At 38.9% G+C, this 19,484-nt stretch overlaps 2 protein-coding genes across 20 annotated transcripts in view; one reads left to right on the plus strand and one right to left on the minus strand.

Annotated features, from left to right (window-relative positions):
• Positions 1 to 1,683: 1,683 nt before the first annotated feature.
• On the minus strand, positions 1,684 to 12,598 carry atg4c (autophagy related 4C, cysteine peptidase). Its single transcript, XM_056379276.1, has 11 exons — positions 12,406 to 12,598; positions 12,177 to 12,297; positions 11,663 to 11,746; positions 10,872 to 11,102; positions 8,628 to 8,967; positions 7,681 to 7,751; positions 6,472 to 6,674; positions 6,087 to 6,165; positions 5,235 to 5,311; positions 4,635 to 4,754; positions 1,684 to 4,200 (listed from the first exon to the last, which is right to left on the minus strand). The coding sequence occupies exons 2-11, from the start codon at positions 12,250 to 12,252 to the stop codon at positions 4,033 to 4,035; spliced, it is 1,449 nt and encodes a 482-aa protein (XP_056235251.1). The 5' UTR covers positions 12,253 to 12,297; positions 12,406 to 12,598; the 3' UTR covers positions 1,684 to 4,032.
• A 1,528-nt stretch (positions 12,599 to 14,126) lies between these two features.
• dock7 (dedicator of cytokinesis 7) overlaps positions 14,127 to 19,484 on the plus strand; it is a 46,566-nt gene continuing 41,208 nt past the window's right edge. For 18 of the 19 annotated variants that reach the window (XM_056379119.1, XM_056379113.1, XM_056379114.1 and 15 more), the window contains exons 1-3: positions 14,147 to 14,258; positions 17,613 to 17,712; positions 18,927 to 19,102. In XM_056379119.1, the coding sequence (XP_056235094.1) occupies positions 14,221 to 14,258; positions 17,613 to 17,712; positions 18,927 to 19,102 (314 nt within the window). In that variant the 5' untranslated portion in view covers positions 14,147 to 14,220. Of the gene's footprint in view, positions 14,259 to 17,612; positions 17,713 to 18,926; positions 19,103 to 19,484 lie in introns of all 19 variants that reach the window. The other variant, XM_056379112.1, reaches the window with a different exon arrangement.

Genomic DNA, 19,484 nt, shown 5'->3' on the forward strand with positions numbered 1-19,484 from the left:
GAGACTTATGACACCTCACTCAGTACTGAGAGTATGTCTAGCTTCCAGAGGCCTGGAAGGAAGCTAAAGCAATAAGAAGTACGGTCTTGCATTGTATGTGTCATTAATTAATTTCATAGTAAAAATATAAGATCATATTGATTCATCTGTGTTATCTCTATTGTTTCTGCTTGTGTTGTAATTATATCCAAGACAATTGTGTTGGTGTTTTCACACTTTTGTCAAGTCTGTGTTGATGAAATAACTCAAAATATCTGACTACCCTCCAGATTTGAAGATTTCACTTTGAGAACGACTCAACCCAAATTTATCTTGGTATCAAGATTCACCTATTTGCTCACAGATCACAACCTTGGTTTGTAGATAATGTCCCAAAGGTCTTGTTGCCCCAGTGAGGGGTATATGACTAGACCTAACCAGGGCTTCATTCCAAAGAAAGTTATGATCTTGAGTTATTAGAAAGCCTTGCTTGATCCTTTTTGCTGTTGATCCCTCTAAAGGCAGCATCCCACAGGCAATTTCCTCCTTTGGATGACACCAAAATAAAATCTTTATTGGACGTCTCAGTATCTTCATGTCCACCCCCCTCTCACACACTCCCCATCCATCCGTCTGTGGATGGAACAGAGGAATGACTCTCATGGACTCCCTCTTTGTGAGGAATTTGCTCGGGTGCAGATTAGATTTTCAAGAATCTGCAATGTCAATGACGCTTTAGGCAGTTGTTAAACGGCAGGGCAAGGTGTATGTGTCTGTTTGTGTGCGCGTGTGTGTGAGTGAGATCGGCTTGCTTTGTAAAGCCGCCACTTGCTTATTGCATTTCCCCTGAGCCTGAGACTCATTAATCAAAAATTCATACATGCCCTGTAAATACATGGAGAACACAGTCAACCCTCAGAGCACTCTGTGCCCCCCAGCACAAATGCTCTTTCATGTTTCTGACAAAAATCCCCAAATGTCCTACCCCCTCCCTTCACCTCCCTCCTGTCCATTCAACCCTTCCTCTCCCTTTCCATCTTCCAAAGCTGAAGAATGTTGCCGGTCCTTTACTCCTGCATACTTGATGTTCCTGCTTTGTCCACACAGCCGGTCAGCCGTCCACTAAAAAAAAACAAAAAAAACATGGACGAACACACAGATCAGACAGGGGATCTAAATGATGCCTTTATGCGCTTTGCCATTGCTTTTCCATGGTAGAGAAGAGAACAGATGAGGGATTCTTCTTCCTCTCTATCCATCCATCCTCACCTTTGCCCTGGCTCCCCACAGAAGGGACAGTTCCCTCCTTTAAAAAGCACAGCTCATCATAATACAAGAATTTGTATTGTACAGGAAAACAGTCCAGCATAGCTCAAACTAAGGGGGCAACAGACAGATTATCCATGGTAACAGAGCTTTGCACACAAGGATATTTTCTTTTCCTCACAGAGGAACACAATTGCTGCCAGTGTCACTGGGTCACATTTTTTCCGGTCCCTGGTTAATGGGCTGTAGAGATGGTTAGCACGTACGATTAGTTTTAATCTACTACATTTGACTGGGAGAGAAAGGAACTGAATACATTTCAGCACGCCACTGAGGTTTGTATCTAGCACAGAAAATGAAGCAAACTATTTTTTTTTTTTTTTACTCTACCAGATTCACTTCAGATTCTTTGAGTGGACCCAAAAGAAGAATGCCGACTGAGAAAGTCAAACATTTTTACTTTATTCAGCGTTTCCTTCCAGCAGTGTAAAAAAAACAAGATTAATTTTGTAAGTTAACTTAAAAAAACAGACATGCAGGTGTTTCGATGAAAGAAAGTGAAAGAATAATATTCAACAGTACTTACAATACTTCAGTGTTTTTGAAGTGATGAATCAAAGTGCTTGAGGTTTGTAGCCTAACTTGTATTCTAGTGTGCTTCTTCACTTCTAGTTTGTTAACGTATAGTTATCATAAAAGTGTTTCGTAAAAAAAACACATCATTTAGTCACTCACGGCTGCGGAATAAAATGGGAAAAATTAAATATCTTAAGAAAAATTTGATGTTAGAAAATCTCTTGTATGAATAACCATCCTTCATTCTTTGAAATAATTGGCCAAAATTGTTAATTGTACACAACATATAATAATAACAAATAATAATTGATTGGACAGTTGATATAGTATTTCTCTATACTGCAATTCAATATCAATTCCCTGAATTGGAGTGCTTTTCTAATTATTTGACCTCAGCTGCTGTTTAAATGTGTGTTACATATAAGGTATACACTACTGGTCAAAAGTTTAAGAACACCTTAATTTTTCCAGCTGTTTATATATGTAATATTTACATAATTCAATGTCTCACTGTTTCTTAAATTAAAGCATAGAACAAATAAACTATTGGAGATTTTCTTTTAAAAACAACAAGGAATCTTCTTGTTCAACTAAATTTAATCAAAATTTTTGACAAATCTTTCAGCCGAACACACTTGTGGTGTTCTTTCTACAATGAAAATCAAATATAGACCAAAAAGTTTGTCAACACTGCAGCAGAAGTTCCTGCAACTGCATCACCTTCTGTCCAGTTTTAGAGACTGTGCTGCTCTTCCATCATGTGAAGCCACCGTGTAGTTCTTTTCTTCTAATGTTTTGGGTCATTACATTGCTGTAGGATAAAACCCTGACCAACCTTACTCGCCTTTTTTCTCGATATTATGATGGACAGTTCTACTTCCTGCAGTGCATTAATGCCCAAATACTACTTCAGCAGGTGAAATAACAGTTTGTTCCAACACTGCCTTTGTACAGACACAGAGTTTGTCAGTAATCAACAAAAGTTTGGACATGTAGGAATTGTTTGCATCAACTTTCAAGGCTTAATTTACTTCCTTTTCTGCAGAGGCTCTGTAAGTTAAGTGATTATGTGATGCCTGAAAAAGGCCTGAAATTTCAATAAAAACTATAAAAATAGGGGTGTTCTAAAACTTTTGACCAGTAATGTACATACAGTACATACTATTACATCCAAAGTATCCTTATGTAAAGGGTAATTAATAACAGATGGTGCTTAGTGAGGTGTATAACAAAACACCATTATCCTGATACCGCTGGTCACTTTCACTACGATGCATAACATAGTCAAAATTAATACCACTCAAAAACACTAAGACAAGCAAACAATCATATCATCACACAACACCATCATATATTATTGCTAAGAGAAAGACATGAGCTTTAGTGTGAATGAAAAAAGAAAATTTCCCTCAGAGCATGTACTTGTGTTGCTGAGGTGTCTCAGAGAGTTGAAGAATTTGTCTCTTGATGAAATGTTTTTAGCAGAGAAGTTTGTAAAAGTTAGGTAGCTTCGCCTATTTTCAGAGAGCCCGTGGCCTATATCATTTAAGGCTTTTAACACACTTCCGTTAGGCCACTGCTAACCACACAGAAACATTATCTAAATACTACAGGTGTAGTCCTTTAAAACCTTTTAAAGTGGACCAACACTGCGTTTAGTCATAGTTACTACTGCTCTATGACATTGTTAGCCTTGAATTCACAAAGCACGTCAATGTGGGAGTGCTGAACTGAACCTACTCAAACCCCTTTGATAGTTCAATATTATGTAATGTGCAAAACAATCCTTCACTAAATCTCACAAAATCTGGTGTGTTGATAAAGTCACCGTCAACATCTTGTCGTAAGATGTCCATAGAAATTCAAATAATCTTGGCAAATGAATAGTGTTGCTCTAAATGTTGTACATGGGTATATAAAATTGTTAGGTCATTAAATTCAGCAGAGCACCAAGAACTTTCCCAAGGCTTCCTGACAAATGATTCCGCTAACGCTAACATTGCCCGGCAACAAATACAAGTCCAACAGCAGTTTTGTCTAAAATTGCTCAGCAACAAAGTTTCCAGGACATATAGACTGAATTATTGTAGTTTGAAAGAGTTCAACAACCTTCAATGTCACAACCGTGTCAGACACGAGGCTCCATATACTGAGCAGTTTGAATCTTAAAAAATAGGAAGTTCCCTGTCAGTAGTTTTTTAAACAGTGCTGTTAAAGCAGCACAAAGTCCCCAGCGGTGGTCACCGTCCTCCTTGGGTCACGGATGAAGGGCCATTCTCTCTTCTCTGGGGTCAGGCCTGCCGACAGGTCGTAATCTCTGCCATGACCTTGCACGAAAGTGAACGCTGGGTATTTCTCCTTCGCTGACGGCTGCAGCACCTGGAACGACAACAGACCTGTGTTTCAGGGGAGCGCTAGGGTTACACCACACTGTACATTACACAGCAATTTATGTTGAATCAATTCAACACTTAACATAACAACAAGCATATTCTCTCTCGGGCTGCAACTATAGAAATAGAGTCCTCTAAGCGGACGCATGATATGTTTAAGGAGGGAGTACTGGTTTACAACATCTACCCAATCTGCAACTGGTAAGTAAGCAGGAAAGAAGTGAGTTAGATTCATGGCTAAATGCTGCCACCTACTGGTCAACATCTGTTATACTGACACAAACATTTGCCAGTACACAAAACAGAATTAATATACAGTACTATTTAAATTATGATTATACTATTTGTGAAATGACTAATAAAATAATGACATTTTGGAGTGATATTTAAGGCATCCTGTGTTTTCGCAGCATTCCTCACCTTAGACAGCTCTTGGCTGATTCTCTCATAGTCCTGGATACTTCTAGAGTAGAAACCTATGGTGCAGCTTGGGTCCATCTTGCTGAAAGGCATCTTCTTTGGTGAGGGGCAATGATACGACTAGACAAAAAGAGACAAGATACATCTGAAAGTATTCATCAAGCTGAAGGGGCAGGTAACTGCGGGGCATACATACACTCCATGGCAGCGTCAACACAAAATAAGCTGTATTCTGCATCATTTGATGAATGAAATCTTATTTATCTGCTGTCACAGCATCCATAAATTTACAACTCTGGTGTGTGTCACATTGTATACCACGGCATGCAAAAGCATAAAACAAAGTTGCCATACTGTGCTGTGAGCTGATTTTTATGTATGGGTCCTGAAATATTCAGGCTCACAGTACCTGATCCTGTATTTGCCATATTTCTCTTAAGTGGCAGCTTCACACATCTGAGCAGCAAATAAATCAGCAGATAGGGACTCTGTAATTGGGCCGAGGGCTGCTTTAAGATTCATACCCTTAAGTACTAACAGAAACTATTAAATTCACATTACTGGGACCCCAGTCAGCTCGTCTGTGTAATTTCACATTACCTGGAGAGGGAAATCGCTGGTGCTGACATCCACAAAAGACTGACAGTAATGAGGGTCCATGTAAATCAAGCTGTCATCTGCAAGGACAAAACAAAAGACAAGTTATTCAAAAACATCGGATTATTACAAAAACGCACTTCTCTCCAATTTCTATGCAGAGCAGCTCAAAGTCACCCGCTCGGTCTACTGTTAGGCTTGTGTGCGTCAAATATGCCTCCCAGAAGGTTGTTGCTTTTTAATATCCACCAGGGTGGATTAAATTCTGCATAATCAAATGCGTTTGTACAAGCACATTCTTTACACCCACAAAAAAGAGGTTGTCATTTAATTTTTGTGTGGGGGAATTACTTTTACAAACACGCAATTATATTCGACCATTTGCATATGATAAATGCAGCGCTGAGCTGAGCCTTGGCAGGGAGAATGTATTGCTTGTCATTTAGACATCATCCACCACTGTATTTCAAATTGGTAAAATGTAAATGCGTAAATATTGACTGCCAAGATGTACAACTGAAGGTTCCTCCTGGCTCCTGAAGGTGATGAAGAGTGGCTCACTTTGGGGCCAGATGAAATTTAATGCATGCCTCCTATGGAAATCAATTACAGCTTACAACTTGGGAGGTTTACTTGTGATAAATGGGTGAGGCTTTGATGGGTCAGAGAGAATAAAGTAAGCCCTGCTTCACTCGCTTCCATCTCCACTCCTCTCCGTTTTCCTCATGCAAACAGGAATACATTAACTTACTTTGTCTCTTCACATAAGAAGGGTATATTATGCAAAATAATCTGCTATTCACGCCAACCCCTGTCTGTGTGTCTTTCTCTTTTTTCCATTAAGCTAACACTAACCTTGAAATCCTACAAAGTAGCAAGCCTGTTTGGGCTTCCCTCCGATGATGCCTATGCAGTACTCCAGACTCAGTATGCTCTAAATGAACAGAGAAGGACAGAGAAACAAACATACTGACTCAACACCTAAATCTTGCAATTTTTGTGTCCTACATTCTGCACTTCAGTGCAGACTCTAAAACAGATATTTTAAGCTCAACGTTCACCGCAATAATCATTCCCAATCTGAGAATATAATTACTCTTTACTCCTGTGAAGCCGCTAACTGCCTTTGTTCTTAAATATGTGAGTGTGCATGTAAAACCCTGCCATCAAACATAAAATCTAAATTTATTTCACTAAAACAGAGTTCTGAAAACTACCCTAACCTTCATGTATGCCTCACCTTCGCAAAGTCAAAATAGTCAGGGTTTGTCTTCTCCCCTCCCAGCCTCACAGGGATGAGGATGATGACGGCTCGGCTGTCTGGCAGGGTGGAGGCAGACGCTGGTTGGTTGTTCTGTGGCGAAGGAGGGGCATCTGATCTCTCAGCAGAGGCCTGCCCTGCTGTTGGTGCCCTGTGGCTATCAATGACATCAGCACTGTACACTATGGAGGATCAATAACACAAAGGTCAGGTGGAAGTCATTTTGTCTATCAGCTGTTCTGTCTGTTCATCAGACTCTCATTCAATCAGTACAGATTTTCTGTAGCATTCCAGTTTTTTAATATGAGCATCATGTCTTCATGATTATGTTTTTGTCTATGAGATTCTTCTTTCTCATAATCATCTGCAAAATTATTATATTATAATCATATGGTGGTAAGAGTTTATTATATTTCTCATAAATGTCATTTCATTTTGAAATATTTCACTGTATGTCTTAAAATGAACAACAAAACACTTCATCTCTCTCGTTACATAATCACAGGTGTCTTTCTTATGTTTGTCATGTGTGTCTTTTTGCTTCAATCAATCCCTCTGAAAAATAGTTTGATTCTATTTTTGCTCTTTTTGAATGACAGTTACATTTCCATAAATAGGGTATATGCACAGTCCATTAGGGCAGAGCCCAAGATAATGTTTCTATATCACTTGTTTTGTCTGACCAACTGTCCAAAACTCAAAGAGATTAAATCAACATTCATATAAAACAGAGAAAAGCATAAAAATAAAAGACTAATGATAAGTGACTTTAACAGTTCATAATTGATTGTCAAAATTTCTGACAATTAATTTAGTTTTCTGTTTTAATTGAGATTTTATTAATCAAGTAATCATTTCAGTACTAAACTCCATTATGCACATTATGTATGTATGGTGCACAAGTCAAATATCAAACTCTTAACAATACACCAAGACTATCTACTCACTCCAGCTATCCTCTGCTCTGGCATTTGAGAGGACAAACATGAATCAAAACACAGGTCAGCGGGGTTAAGAAGAGGTTGGAGTGGGTGGTCATAGATTTGGAACGGACACAGTTAAACTCATGTCACCACTCTTTGCAGCTCCACATTCCCCCAGCAGCAGCAGAGAGTGAGTGGAAAAAGAAGGGTCAGTTGTGTTGTGCCCAGCATCCTGTTTTATCATCAACAGGCTCATCTTTCATACCTGTACAGTCCTGGGAGACATAGGCAGTTATACCCGCCAAGCCAGGGTCCATCGCCTCCTCGACAGCTTTCCTAAGAGAGAGGGAGAAACGAGTGAGGAGGATAGAGTAAAGAGAGAGAAAAGGGGCGAGGGAGGGAGGTTTATATCTGGAGCTTAGGCTACTTAAAGATCAGGGCTTCGTATGTCATTGTGAACTTATAAACACTGATATTACTGATGTAAAAATTAGTTAACTGGTATCGGATTAGTGCATCTATTCAAAGATATTTTTACCACAGTATATTTGAATAAGTTAAGGGCATGAAATTCAAGAGCATCTTCTCAAATAATCACCAAGTCATGGATGCACATGTTACTGAGTGGCAGGGAGTGTCGTCACTCGCTCAACTGCATTATATTTATTCATCTGCATGCTGTTTATATTGTTTATTTTTTGTTCATTTATTATACTGCAAACATGTATAATATAATAGCCATCCCCAGGCTTTGTAGCAGGTGCAATAATTCAACAACAACCACGTCACCTATGCACAGTTACAGTTACAAGGAAATATGTAACAGTTACAAAAAACTGAAGTCTTGCAGCAATATATATATATGTATAATATATTTTAATCCAATGTTTTGCCACAGACTTCCTCTTCACTTAGATACTACCTATCCATGCCCCAGAATTTTGATTGAAATATTTAAGTAATTTATTATGTAAAGATACCACATTTTACATTTTGTATACATACTAAATAATAGATTGATTGAATGATAGATTGAATGACCAAACAAACCCTCATCTGTATATTCATCAATAACAAAAATGAATAATTAGTTGTTCTCTAAGCAATATTTAATCATTATGTGCTTAAAGACAGAAATAGGGTGAATGTGAGTCATATGCAAGATTTCAACAAGTGTAATTATTCTCAGGTCACTGAGAGAATGTGTCCTACCTTAGAATGTGTGCCACCACAGCAGGTCCATACCAGTCTCCTGCCTGTCTCCCCATCGTCAGGCCTAAGCGGACCAGCCTGTGGAGTCCCAACTGAGCCGAGGGGCTGTCCCCAAACCAGGATACCAGTGTGCGGTGGTACATCTCTTTCAAATGCGCATCTGCCTCCTCTGCAGATCTTGGGGTCTGGGCTTGAGGCATGGGTGGTAATCCAGGATCAGGGGGCTTGTGAGAACCTTGCATAGAAGACTCCAGGGAAGCAACCAGACGTTTGGCTGCAGTGGTTGTCCACGTCTCTGTGTCTAAAGCCTGGAGTGTCAGTGCTTCCGACCAGGTCCAGTCTGTGGAGGAAAAAGATCATGTGTAATACATCAGCTACAATCAACATTAGAGAGCAAAAACAAAGTGATATTTTAAAATCACCTATTGGAACCATGTTAGTAGGCTTATGACCGTATTTCTTAAACGACTGATGATACATGGAAAGATTAATATCCTCATCTTTCTGTGGACACAATTTTAATATGACTATTTGACTGCTTCTTGGCAAAATCCTGAACCATTTACGCTGGTTGATGAAGGCATCAGGCAAGAAATCACAGACAACAGTTTCCTATCACTTTGAGATGAATAATATTAATCCCCATTTGCTGCCACCCTCTCAAAAACAGTTATGATAAAACTCCATACTCCTAGTGTGACATGACAACACAGAAAATAAATAAACAAATTATACAAAGAACCAAAGTCTTACTTGTAGAAGAAGAACAGTCTATAGGTCTCCCAAACCTGATAACAGCAATGGAAAATAACGAAAGACACCTACTTGACCAGTATCTATGAGGCTCTCTGGTCCTGATCATTCAACACATTAAAGTTCCATTTAGCCCATATCCACTAAGAACAAAAAGTCTTTCAGAACTTGAAATTGAAAGGTTTTTGCCTTAAACAGACAGAACCTTGTGTGCTTCTATGACAGGATATGTGTTTCTGTTCAATTACAGGTTTGAGTGTCCCTGTATTTCACTTTAACGGTGCCTTAGCCTTACAAACAGGGTGGGAGCCAAAGGCGGAGAGAATGGGAGTGGCCCAGGCTATAAAATGGACCAGAGTAGAGTCTAAGTCATTAACAAAATGACCTTGATCCAAAGTGAATCAAAGTGAAATTGATCAATAAATATCCTTAAGTGGCAATTAGTCACTTTATAGAGAAATATTTCATCAGTGACATATTTTAGATTTGACAGAAGAACAAGTTTTAAATATTGTTTTCTAAATGACTGCATTAAACCGGTACTGTCATCTCATTATGTGGAGCCATAAAGTGTAGGACACTTCACAGACAATAGATCTCACAAAGATGTGAGGAATTCACTCATCTTGAATGGCTCGCATCTACTAAATTAAACTTTCTGTTTAAAGTTGAGAATGAGGAAACTCTCAAAGTGGCAATAAGTCTGTCTTCCTGCTTAGAAAAAAAGAAACTGAACTAAAGTGGAATGAAGAAACTTAATTTAAGATACATTCACAGTGCATTTCAAAATGACCTATAGTATTTGACTTCACCCACTTAATCCATTTAGTTCTGTATTATATAATGAAGACTTTTTCTGATGATTATCGTCTGTCTCGTCTGTATGATTATTGTCCGTCTCCACATTCATATACAGTAGTTCCAAAGATGAACACCTGGGAGCTACAGGGTACAAGCGGTGTCCAAATATCTTCTGCTCTTCAACAGTGGCTGTTAAATAAGAGGTTTGAGATACTAAAGTCCTTTTCAAAACAAAATTTTCCAGCTTTTCCGAGGATTCAAATCACCGACCTTCCAGTCAAAAGCACCCTTCTCCAACCTTTAATCAGGGGTTCCCAACCTTTTTAGCGAGTGAAATAAAATAATGTCCATGTGTCACCCTGTTTAGTTTAAATCACTTTCAGAGCCCTGAAAGCTGAAACCTATATAATGTCACTAGAAATGAGATTAGAGAATCTGAAAAGAAATTTTAAAAAATTAAAATAATTGTCTATAAGGAATATATTTTCTATTCTCTCCTATCCCATTGATCAAATTTTCACCCCTCAGATTTATCCACTACTTTTGACTGCCGGATGCTTAGCTGTGACTTTAAACTGAGGACAATCAAACTCCACTTTCATCATTTTTGTCCACACTTTTCATTCATCTCATTACACCACTGTGAGGGGTTTTAGTGTACCTCAAGTGTGGCACCATCATTTCACTCACCTCTGCCCAAGAAGTGCAGAGTAAGTGCCTGAGCCAGCATCATCTGTCCAGCCCTCAGCATGCATCCCCAGCCACAGTCGGAGGTCAGGGTGGAGCCGGGCAAGGGAGAGAACTCCTCCCTGTAGGTCAGCCACACTCGAGACGCAAAATCTTTCCGGAAAGCCTCCACGTTCCCCATGACAAAGTCCTCCTCAGAGGCTTCATAGCAGGCCTCTGTGAGCCTATTGTCATCTGAGGCAAACAAATGACCATGGGATCAACTCAGGATTTGCACTTAACTTTTTTCATCTTGTGTCCTGTGGAGATGATAAATCTACTGGTTCAAGTTAATCATGCATTAACTTTAAATTGTGTTTAACTTTAAATATTTGTATAAGATCCTCCAAACATTGTGCAAAGTGCTTGTCTGACAACTACAGAGACAATGATTTCCTAGTTAAGGTCAGCCACAAGTTAATGCTCAGACTAAACCAGTTGGTCAACATCATTTTGGTCCCTCCCATTAAATACAATAGCAGAATGAAGTGCTGGTAAATAATTTACTTATATGTTTACTTCCTTAATCAGATGGCAGTTACTATTCTGAGGTTAAGAGGAGGATAAATTGACAGATATAGAAGTTTGTTTGTATGTAGCTTGAAACAGTGCTTCTTTGTGACATCTCGCAGGGTGAAATTTTTGCATATTTAAGCATGTGAACATCATTACAGGGCATGCACTGTATAATTATGTAAGTATGTGTTTTAACTGCAGTTGCTAGCAGTTGTTGTGTATGTGTGTGTGCACTGTACCTTCAGCCTTAAAATGGTAACATTTTCCCAGAAGAAGCACTGGGGAATTTCTACTGAACGAGGTCTTTGATTTCAGAGCCCAACCTAAGATACACAATAAAAAGACAAAGTGCAGGTAGTAGCCATTATGTTCATTAGGTAAACAGAAACAGCAGAAACTTTACTATTAGTGAACTGAAATAATACACAAAAAACTAGTGTGGATAGTATGACAAGGAACTATTTTAAGGTCTGACTCAACAGCAGTATGTTCTTGTCTCATTGAATTCTGGTGCATATGTTTATTTGTGCTGTCTCCTGTGTCCACAGTACATGCTATTGTTGATATCTGCATTTCAGTTGTACAAATTTCAATTTAGATAAGAAAATAAGATTGTGGACTATATTGCAATGACAGGTCGAAACAGCACAGCAGTGATGCATGTAAGCATTAGAAAACGTGGACACAGGGGACTGAGCACGGGTGGCAGGGCTGTGTATATGTGTGTGTGCTGGCCTCAAGCAAATTACTTACTGTACTTCACATTGTGCCAAACTGACAAGAACTTTGTCTTCAATTTTTCCACCTCGTCGCTCCCTTTATTCTCCATTTGAACCAGCAAGGGATGGAACCCATTCCCACACAGCTTACAAACCTTGGTGCACAATGGACACACACAAATGTTCACAGAATTGCGAGTAGCAGTATCACTTCGCAATTAGAAACTACATGAAATGACAGCTTGCAGTGAGGACGTCGTTACCTGAGCTTCTTCGACCCAGCTGTTCTCCACTCACAGCCGCTTTGTAGCTCCGTACAAGAGTTCAAACGTCACATTGTGTTATAAAGATAATCTAACGCACCGTCTATCACCCATGATTCGCTCTGTATCTTACCACTGCCCTGTGATCGCCAATGTTTACACTTTGAGGAAGTAGAAGAGTCAAGTCAGCTGATCTCGCGGTGTTTCCGCTGTGTTCTCCGGGACCAAGGTCTTCAGTAGCTCGATTTGAAAATCTAAGGAGCCCGAGCGGGCGGCGTTTAAACAGTTTCTCCATGAAGTAAAGCCGTCTTAAATGAATATCCCGCTTGCTTTGGTTATTTCTTGGAGCAAAACAAGCGCTTTTTGTTGTACAAAGGCAGGACCACGATTAAAAAGCAAGATCAGATCTCTGGCACCTTCATCACATCACTTTTAATTTTCCCCATTACATTGCTGTTATTACAATGCAGTGTTGATGGTCATCTAAGAATAACTACCTTTATTTTGATCATGGCTACATCGAAGATCATAAGATCATAATCAACACTTACCAGTGTAGGAATTTTACCAATTAATGTGATACAATTATGTTGATTAGTTGATTTTGGGTTTTCTTTGTTTTTTTAATGTTGATTTTTTCCAGTTGTTACTGAAATTGGGCTAATTTCATTAACTTTTTGCTACTTTATTATTTGCCATTTACCATTTTATCAGTTGACACTTTTGTGTGGAACTATAGTGTGTGCTTGCTGTTAATTTTTGTTTGTCTATGCTAATACTGTAAATTTAGTTTGGTACACAGACCTATCTTGAAAGATGAGCTCCCTATAACAGTGACAACACTTAGATGTCTTCTTTTTTTTATTTTTTAAATTAAGCTTAAACTAAACATCTTTCTTTGTTTAAGAAAAGAACAATAATGTGCATGCTTGTGGCTTACACATTTTGTATTCTCTTGTTGGGTTTGATAAAGTCTTTACTGCAGTGAAATCTGATATACATTTATATACAGTCTATGATATTTATATTACAGAATACAGCAGATGGAGCATACAAATCTAGTGGAAAGCCGTTAGACCTGAGAAAAAAGATTAAAAAGTAAATGTAAAAACCACTCGCAACAAATATAATTGCTACTGAAAGTTTAATCTAGAGCAACGTTTAGACAATTCAGCGATTAGTTAATTAACAGTAAAATTATTTGGCAGCTATGTAGAAAATTAAATAGTTGTTGTTGTCATTTTTCAATTGTTAGTTGCTCATTTTCTTTTACTAATTTGAGAGTGGGAAAAATCTGGTTAAATTAAGTTAAAATATTTAAACTTTATCCTTTATATTGTATTTATTGTTGCATTATGTACAAAGGATTGAATGCCTGTCTTCCACGAAAGAAAGAAAAGTTTGAAATAAAATTGACATCAAAGTATGGGAATTGCTGTTTTAGGATGAATGTGTAGGGTGTCCAGATTTCAAGAAGAAATAATCAGACAAAAAGAAGGCAAAATCATATTCCCCCTGTTCCACATTTCTCAGTACCAATGCATTTACCAATGTAAATGGGTGAATCTTATGTAAAATCTTTAAATTAAGTTGTCCAGCTGCTGGAGTGTAAGCTTTATTCTCCATAATATAGTGCGCAGGAGCTTTTCATTGGGTGTGTTCTTTTGCACATCATTACGGTCATTACGGTAACGATTCCATTCTCCCGTTTGCCCGTTTTCCCTGTGGCCGTAGTGAGTGAGTGGAAACCGGAGCCTGCTTGCTTCCTGCGTGCCTGCCTGGGAATTTCGTTAAAGCACATCAGCGGCCACTGCCATGGCTGAACGCCGCGCCTTCGCCCAAAAAATCAGCAGGTAAAGACTTGAGACCCCGAAACGAGCTCGTAAAAGACACACCTAGCACTTAGTCGCTTTTATATAGGTCGCCCTCAGACCACCGCTGAGGGAACCCAGTGAAGGAGGCCCAGCCGCCAGCACAGCCTGGCTGCTCCGAGCTAGCCGCTTGTTAGCCATAACGGCGAAGATGCTCAGACCCACCCAGACAGACAGCGGCACTGAATGCCAACAAAGAGGCTAGATGTAATATCTTTGTAATTAATTTATCCCGACAGAGAGGAGTTAGGTTTTTAATAATCACACGCACCCAAAAGCAATAACTGTAATTTGTAAACCGTTAATTTTGGACAGCTAGTTAGCTATCTAGACTACAGTAGCTAACGATGGGCAGCTAGGTACTGCTGGCTCTGGTAGAGATGTGACTGAACTTTGTTGAGGTATATTTTAAGCAAGACCTCATTTACAGGAGTGAGCAGACATTTGTAAGACGGGAGATGTGGAAACAAAAGCCTCCCTCGGCAGCTATCAAACAGCGATATTATAATCTTCCCCGCCCCTTAGACAGATTAAAGTAATCTCTTTAACAAAGGGCTTTGTGCTAGCTGTCAAATACCATCATCCCAGTCAGAGGATAGATAGATAGATAGATAGATAGATAGATAGATAGATAGATAGATAGATAGATAGATAGATAGATAGATGCAGTGCAATGCTCAGAGAGAGATGAACTGTAGTCTCCCACAGCTATAAACATAAACATGTTTTAGTCATTGTCCCTGCTGATGACTTCATTCACAGTCAGCCAAGTCATTCTAGTATTAAGCAAAAATAATTATATTTGCCATCTTGTTTGGTTTTTCTCTGAACCAGTATCGGATGAAAATGAGATGGATGGAATAATATTTTACGCCCTTCTGGTGAGATTATCATGAAAATCTGAGGTTTTTGGAAAGGAAAAATTCCTGCTGTCACTTGGAAAATGGAAAAACTGTTGATTATTACAAAGGGCCATGCATATCAATGTGACTGATTTTTCTCTTTATTTTAAGATTGTAAATCTAGTTGAGACCAGTTTCTTTAACTATAAGTTAAAAATTCAACAAGATGATTGGGTGGTATAGATTGGATTTTAAAGTTGTTGCTGATGTGGTCATGCAGACTTCAATTTCATTGTTGACGTTAAGACTGGAGGGGCATGCATTTCTATTATAGTGTGAATCCAGCTCCCATTAATCACAACCACATCTTATTATTGGAATTTCATGTTGATTATGTGCACTGGACATATCCTCATGGCAGGTTATTCAGACACGATGATTTGCCGATGCCTAATTGGAGTCAACAAACAAACCTACTGATGACACAATCATACCACATGTACCATACAATGTAATGCCAAGTATTACCACAACATCACAAATTATAGCCTAGAAAGTTAACGTAGAGATTAGGCAGTAACTTTACGACACAACCTCAATAAAAAAAATAACATAACCTTCACGAAGAGCACATTTATTGTTGACAGATTGCATTGTTTCTCACAGACTCTTAGGTCAGTGGACACAGTTTACCTTGCTGATATTACTCATTCAGCAGTGAAAAAAGATCTCTATTCTACCTGCTTTGGCTTGCCTTTTATAATGGAAGTGGCTTATGTTGCATGTTGAGGCTAAATTAGTGACTAAAATTACAAACAGCTTCACCTCGAGGCTTAAATCACATGTTTCAGTTGAATGGTTTGCTTATACCATGATCTTCAATTGCAACCAGTTTATACTTTGTTCCTGGGAGGAGTTGTTCTCAACTTCTTGAAATGCTAGCTGTAAGAGCTGTTTATTTAATGAAGTTTTTCTGCTGTGCAGTGACCAGTGCTAAGTAAAGGTCTGGTAAAAGGCATTGGGGAGGACTGTGGAATGTGTTTGTCAGTTCAGCGCTTCTGCCTTTCTCCAGTGGTGACAGCCCTGCACTGCAGAGGCCACCGGATCTTCAGTGTATTTATGATTGAGCAGAGATGAACTCAGCACTATAGTGGCAGTGGAGAAACCAGACCCAGGTTTGACTTTTGCAATGATCTCACTGACTCGATTATTGCTTTCAGGATGGAGCAAAGAGACAGTCAGGAAAATTGGACAGCTTGTTGGTTATGAAGAAAAGTGTATTGATAAAACATTGTCGATAATAACCGTGGATCCTCATAGACTCTGTGTTACTTGTGCAACATAACCTTGAGTCTTTTGTGTCTGGCCTTTTTCCTTGGTTCTAATTTGTTATTTGTTTGTGACTCTTTGGGCTACTTGCTGCGTTGTTGTTTTGTTCAAGGCAAAAGTCTTTGAGTGGTTTTGGTGGTTGCTGTGATTTAAAGGACCTGTGTATGTGAGTGGCTACAGCAGCAGTTGAACACCAAGAGCTTTGTGCTGACCACTCGGGTAGAGGTTTTTATTTGTTTCTATCCCCTCTGCCTCGGTGTAATATATGATCCTGTCCGAGGCGACACTTGAAGACTATTGAGCAGACACACAAAGAGAGAAGTATAAAAGGACAAGAAGTGTAATCCTCAATGTTAAATAGTCTTGTCTTTTTGGGCAGTTTAAGGCATTTATGTAGAAATGTGCAAAATCCAGTAGCATGAAGGAGTCTTTGTATTACTTAGTTCAACAGCAGTAAGTCTCGCCATGTGTAACTTTGGATTTGAATCATAAAATATCTCACATTACAATATTATGGCATAATATATAACCACTTTGTTATAACATCGCAATTTCTTATGTTTTGCTGGATTAACAGTTATATGCTGAAATAAATAAATCAGTATTTTATTGCTCTTTGTATTTCATTTTCATGGTTAAAACGTTAAATTTCTCCTGGGCTTCAGGGTTAAAGGCTTTAATTAAAATATGAGGTGAAATTTTCATAGAGGCTTTTCATTTAGTATTTTATTCCCAATTATTGCCTGCCAGATTACAACAAGGGGTCAGACAAATAATATACTGTATATTGCGATATGATATTTAACAACTGGCACCCATATCTCAAATAGCTCTTTTCTGATACAGACACAGATGCATTTTCTTACCTGTACAGCTAACATTTGAGATCTGAACTGTACTGCACTCTGGTTGTGTCATACATGACTGCCTTGCAGTCATAGAAAGATGGTCATAGAAAGATGTCTTTCAGCATGTCATTAGAGAATCACTGGTATTTGGATCCTGCCATTATTGTGGATGAAATATTGTGATACTATTGTCTTGTTTCCACTCCTAATTACAAATATGCCAGCCATATCTGCTTAGTGGATCATCACACAGACTTTTGACACTGACTGTCTGAACCCTCTCTTACTTCCTTTACCTTTCCTTCTTCTGTTTGCAGGACTGTGGCAGCAGAGGTCAGGAAGCAGATAGCTGGCCAGTATGGGGGCTCACCACAACTATTCAAAAACCTCAACGTTGGGACCACAACAAGCAACACGGTGGGTAGCTGATCACCGACGTGCGTGCTTGAATCAACATACTAGTTTTATAGCAGCTGAAACTTTATTGTCTGAAAACCTTTTAACTGCTAAAATGTTTTTCTAAAATATTTTGCAGATTTATAAGGTTTGAGGTGTACGTTAAATGTTAGGCATGTATCATCAATATAACTTAATTAATTACTTGGTTGCTTTTGCCATCTGTAGCCTTGACCAAAGTTCAGTCAGGTATATTAACAGTAATCATACCTGACATCAGTGTGCCACAATATTACAACCCTAGGCAATGACATAATTTTCAGTCAAGTATGTGGTTATTTAAATATCTGCAGGACTGTTGTTTATGTCTTGCTAAATACCACAAGGGATAGATTGGCCTGTCCACAACATCTGCTGCAGTGTTTCTAGGGTTACCAGTGTTTGAGCTCAGGCTGTATGTTTATTAAGGGGGTAGTGCCAATTGACCCTCAGCAGCCCTGAGCCCAAACACCAGCAAATACTCCCGCTCTGATCCTTAATTAGGCTACAGTTAGCTTTTAATTAAATTGTGAAAGGTATTTGTGTTCAAATTCCTCAAGAGGGGGAGAGAGAGAGAGAGAGTGAGAGAAAGAGAGACACACACACACACACACACACACACACACACACACACACACAAACACACACACACACTCACACTCACAGACACACACAGACTTAAAGTGAACCTGCTGAACCAAAGATTCCCTCTGGGTTCATCATTTGAGAAGCAGACTAAGACCCATGAAACCATTAGACTGTGCTTGAAGTAGCACACTTGCTAATCTGGTTACTTGTATCAGCATGAGGGCATTTTTAAGCATTTGCCCAAATCGCAGATGTGTCTTCCTTAGAATTGATTTTCCTATTCAAAATTAAAGATGATCCAGAAACTAGAACTGCTCTCTCAACAGAAATAACTGAAATGACCTCATATTTTGGACCTGTTGGTGCTGTACTTGGTATAGATTTATAGAATGACGAATAACCCATAACTCCACTACTTTCCTCTGAGGTTGTATAGGATAATCAATCCCTTAAAGCCTTTACTGAAAAGTAGGGACTTTAATACATTACCAAGACATTTATGTACAGTAAAAAATAAGAAGAGGTGCAGATAGGAGAAGTGAACAGTTGACCATGTCTTCACAGCTAATTAACTTTTCCTATTCCTCTGATCTCTCCCTCTCCCTCAGGTTCCCCTCACAGAGGCGGTGGAGCCAGTGGATTTTGAGGAGTACCTCATCACTCACCCTCCCATCGTTGAGTCGGGTCCCCTGAGGGATCTGATTGAGTTTCCCCCGGATGACATTGAGGTCATCTACACACCCAGGGAATGTCGCACAGTGGTACAAGCTGTCCCTGAGGAAGGGTAAGTGCTGGGTGGTTGAGAGAAGTTGTAATAGCAAGTGTGGAGTTAAAGTACAGTCTTACATCATACTTATTTTTAGGGTTTAGTTTTTTTCTCATATAAGAGCATTTTGAGTATTGTATGGGGATGACAGAACCTAACAAACGTTTATAAGGCAAATGATTTATATTAATTGGGCAAAAAAGGGATTAAGGAATATATCTATCAATATATTCTATTCACAAATCCTTTTTTTGCCATTGCATTTTATATACATTTTTAACAGCAGGAAATACAGACTTTTACATTCAATATACCGTATAACTCAGCATAAATAGGAATTGCTGTATTGACACAAAACCAACAAAAAAAAGGGAAAAGAAGAATCTTGGAACAAGAATAC

This window comes from Seriola aureovittata, chromosome 6 (genome assembly GCF_021018895.1).
Source record: "Seriola aureovittata isolate HTS-2021-v1 ecotype China chromosome 6, ASM2101889v1, whole genome shotgun sequence".
In the NCBI taxonomy this organism is placed as follows: Eukaryota; Metazoa; Chordata; class Actinopteri; order Carangiformes; family Carangidae; genus Seriola; species Seriola aureovittata.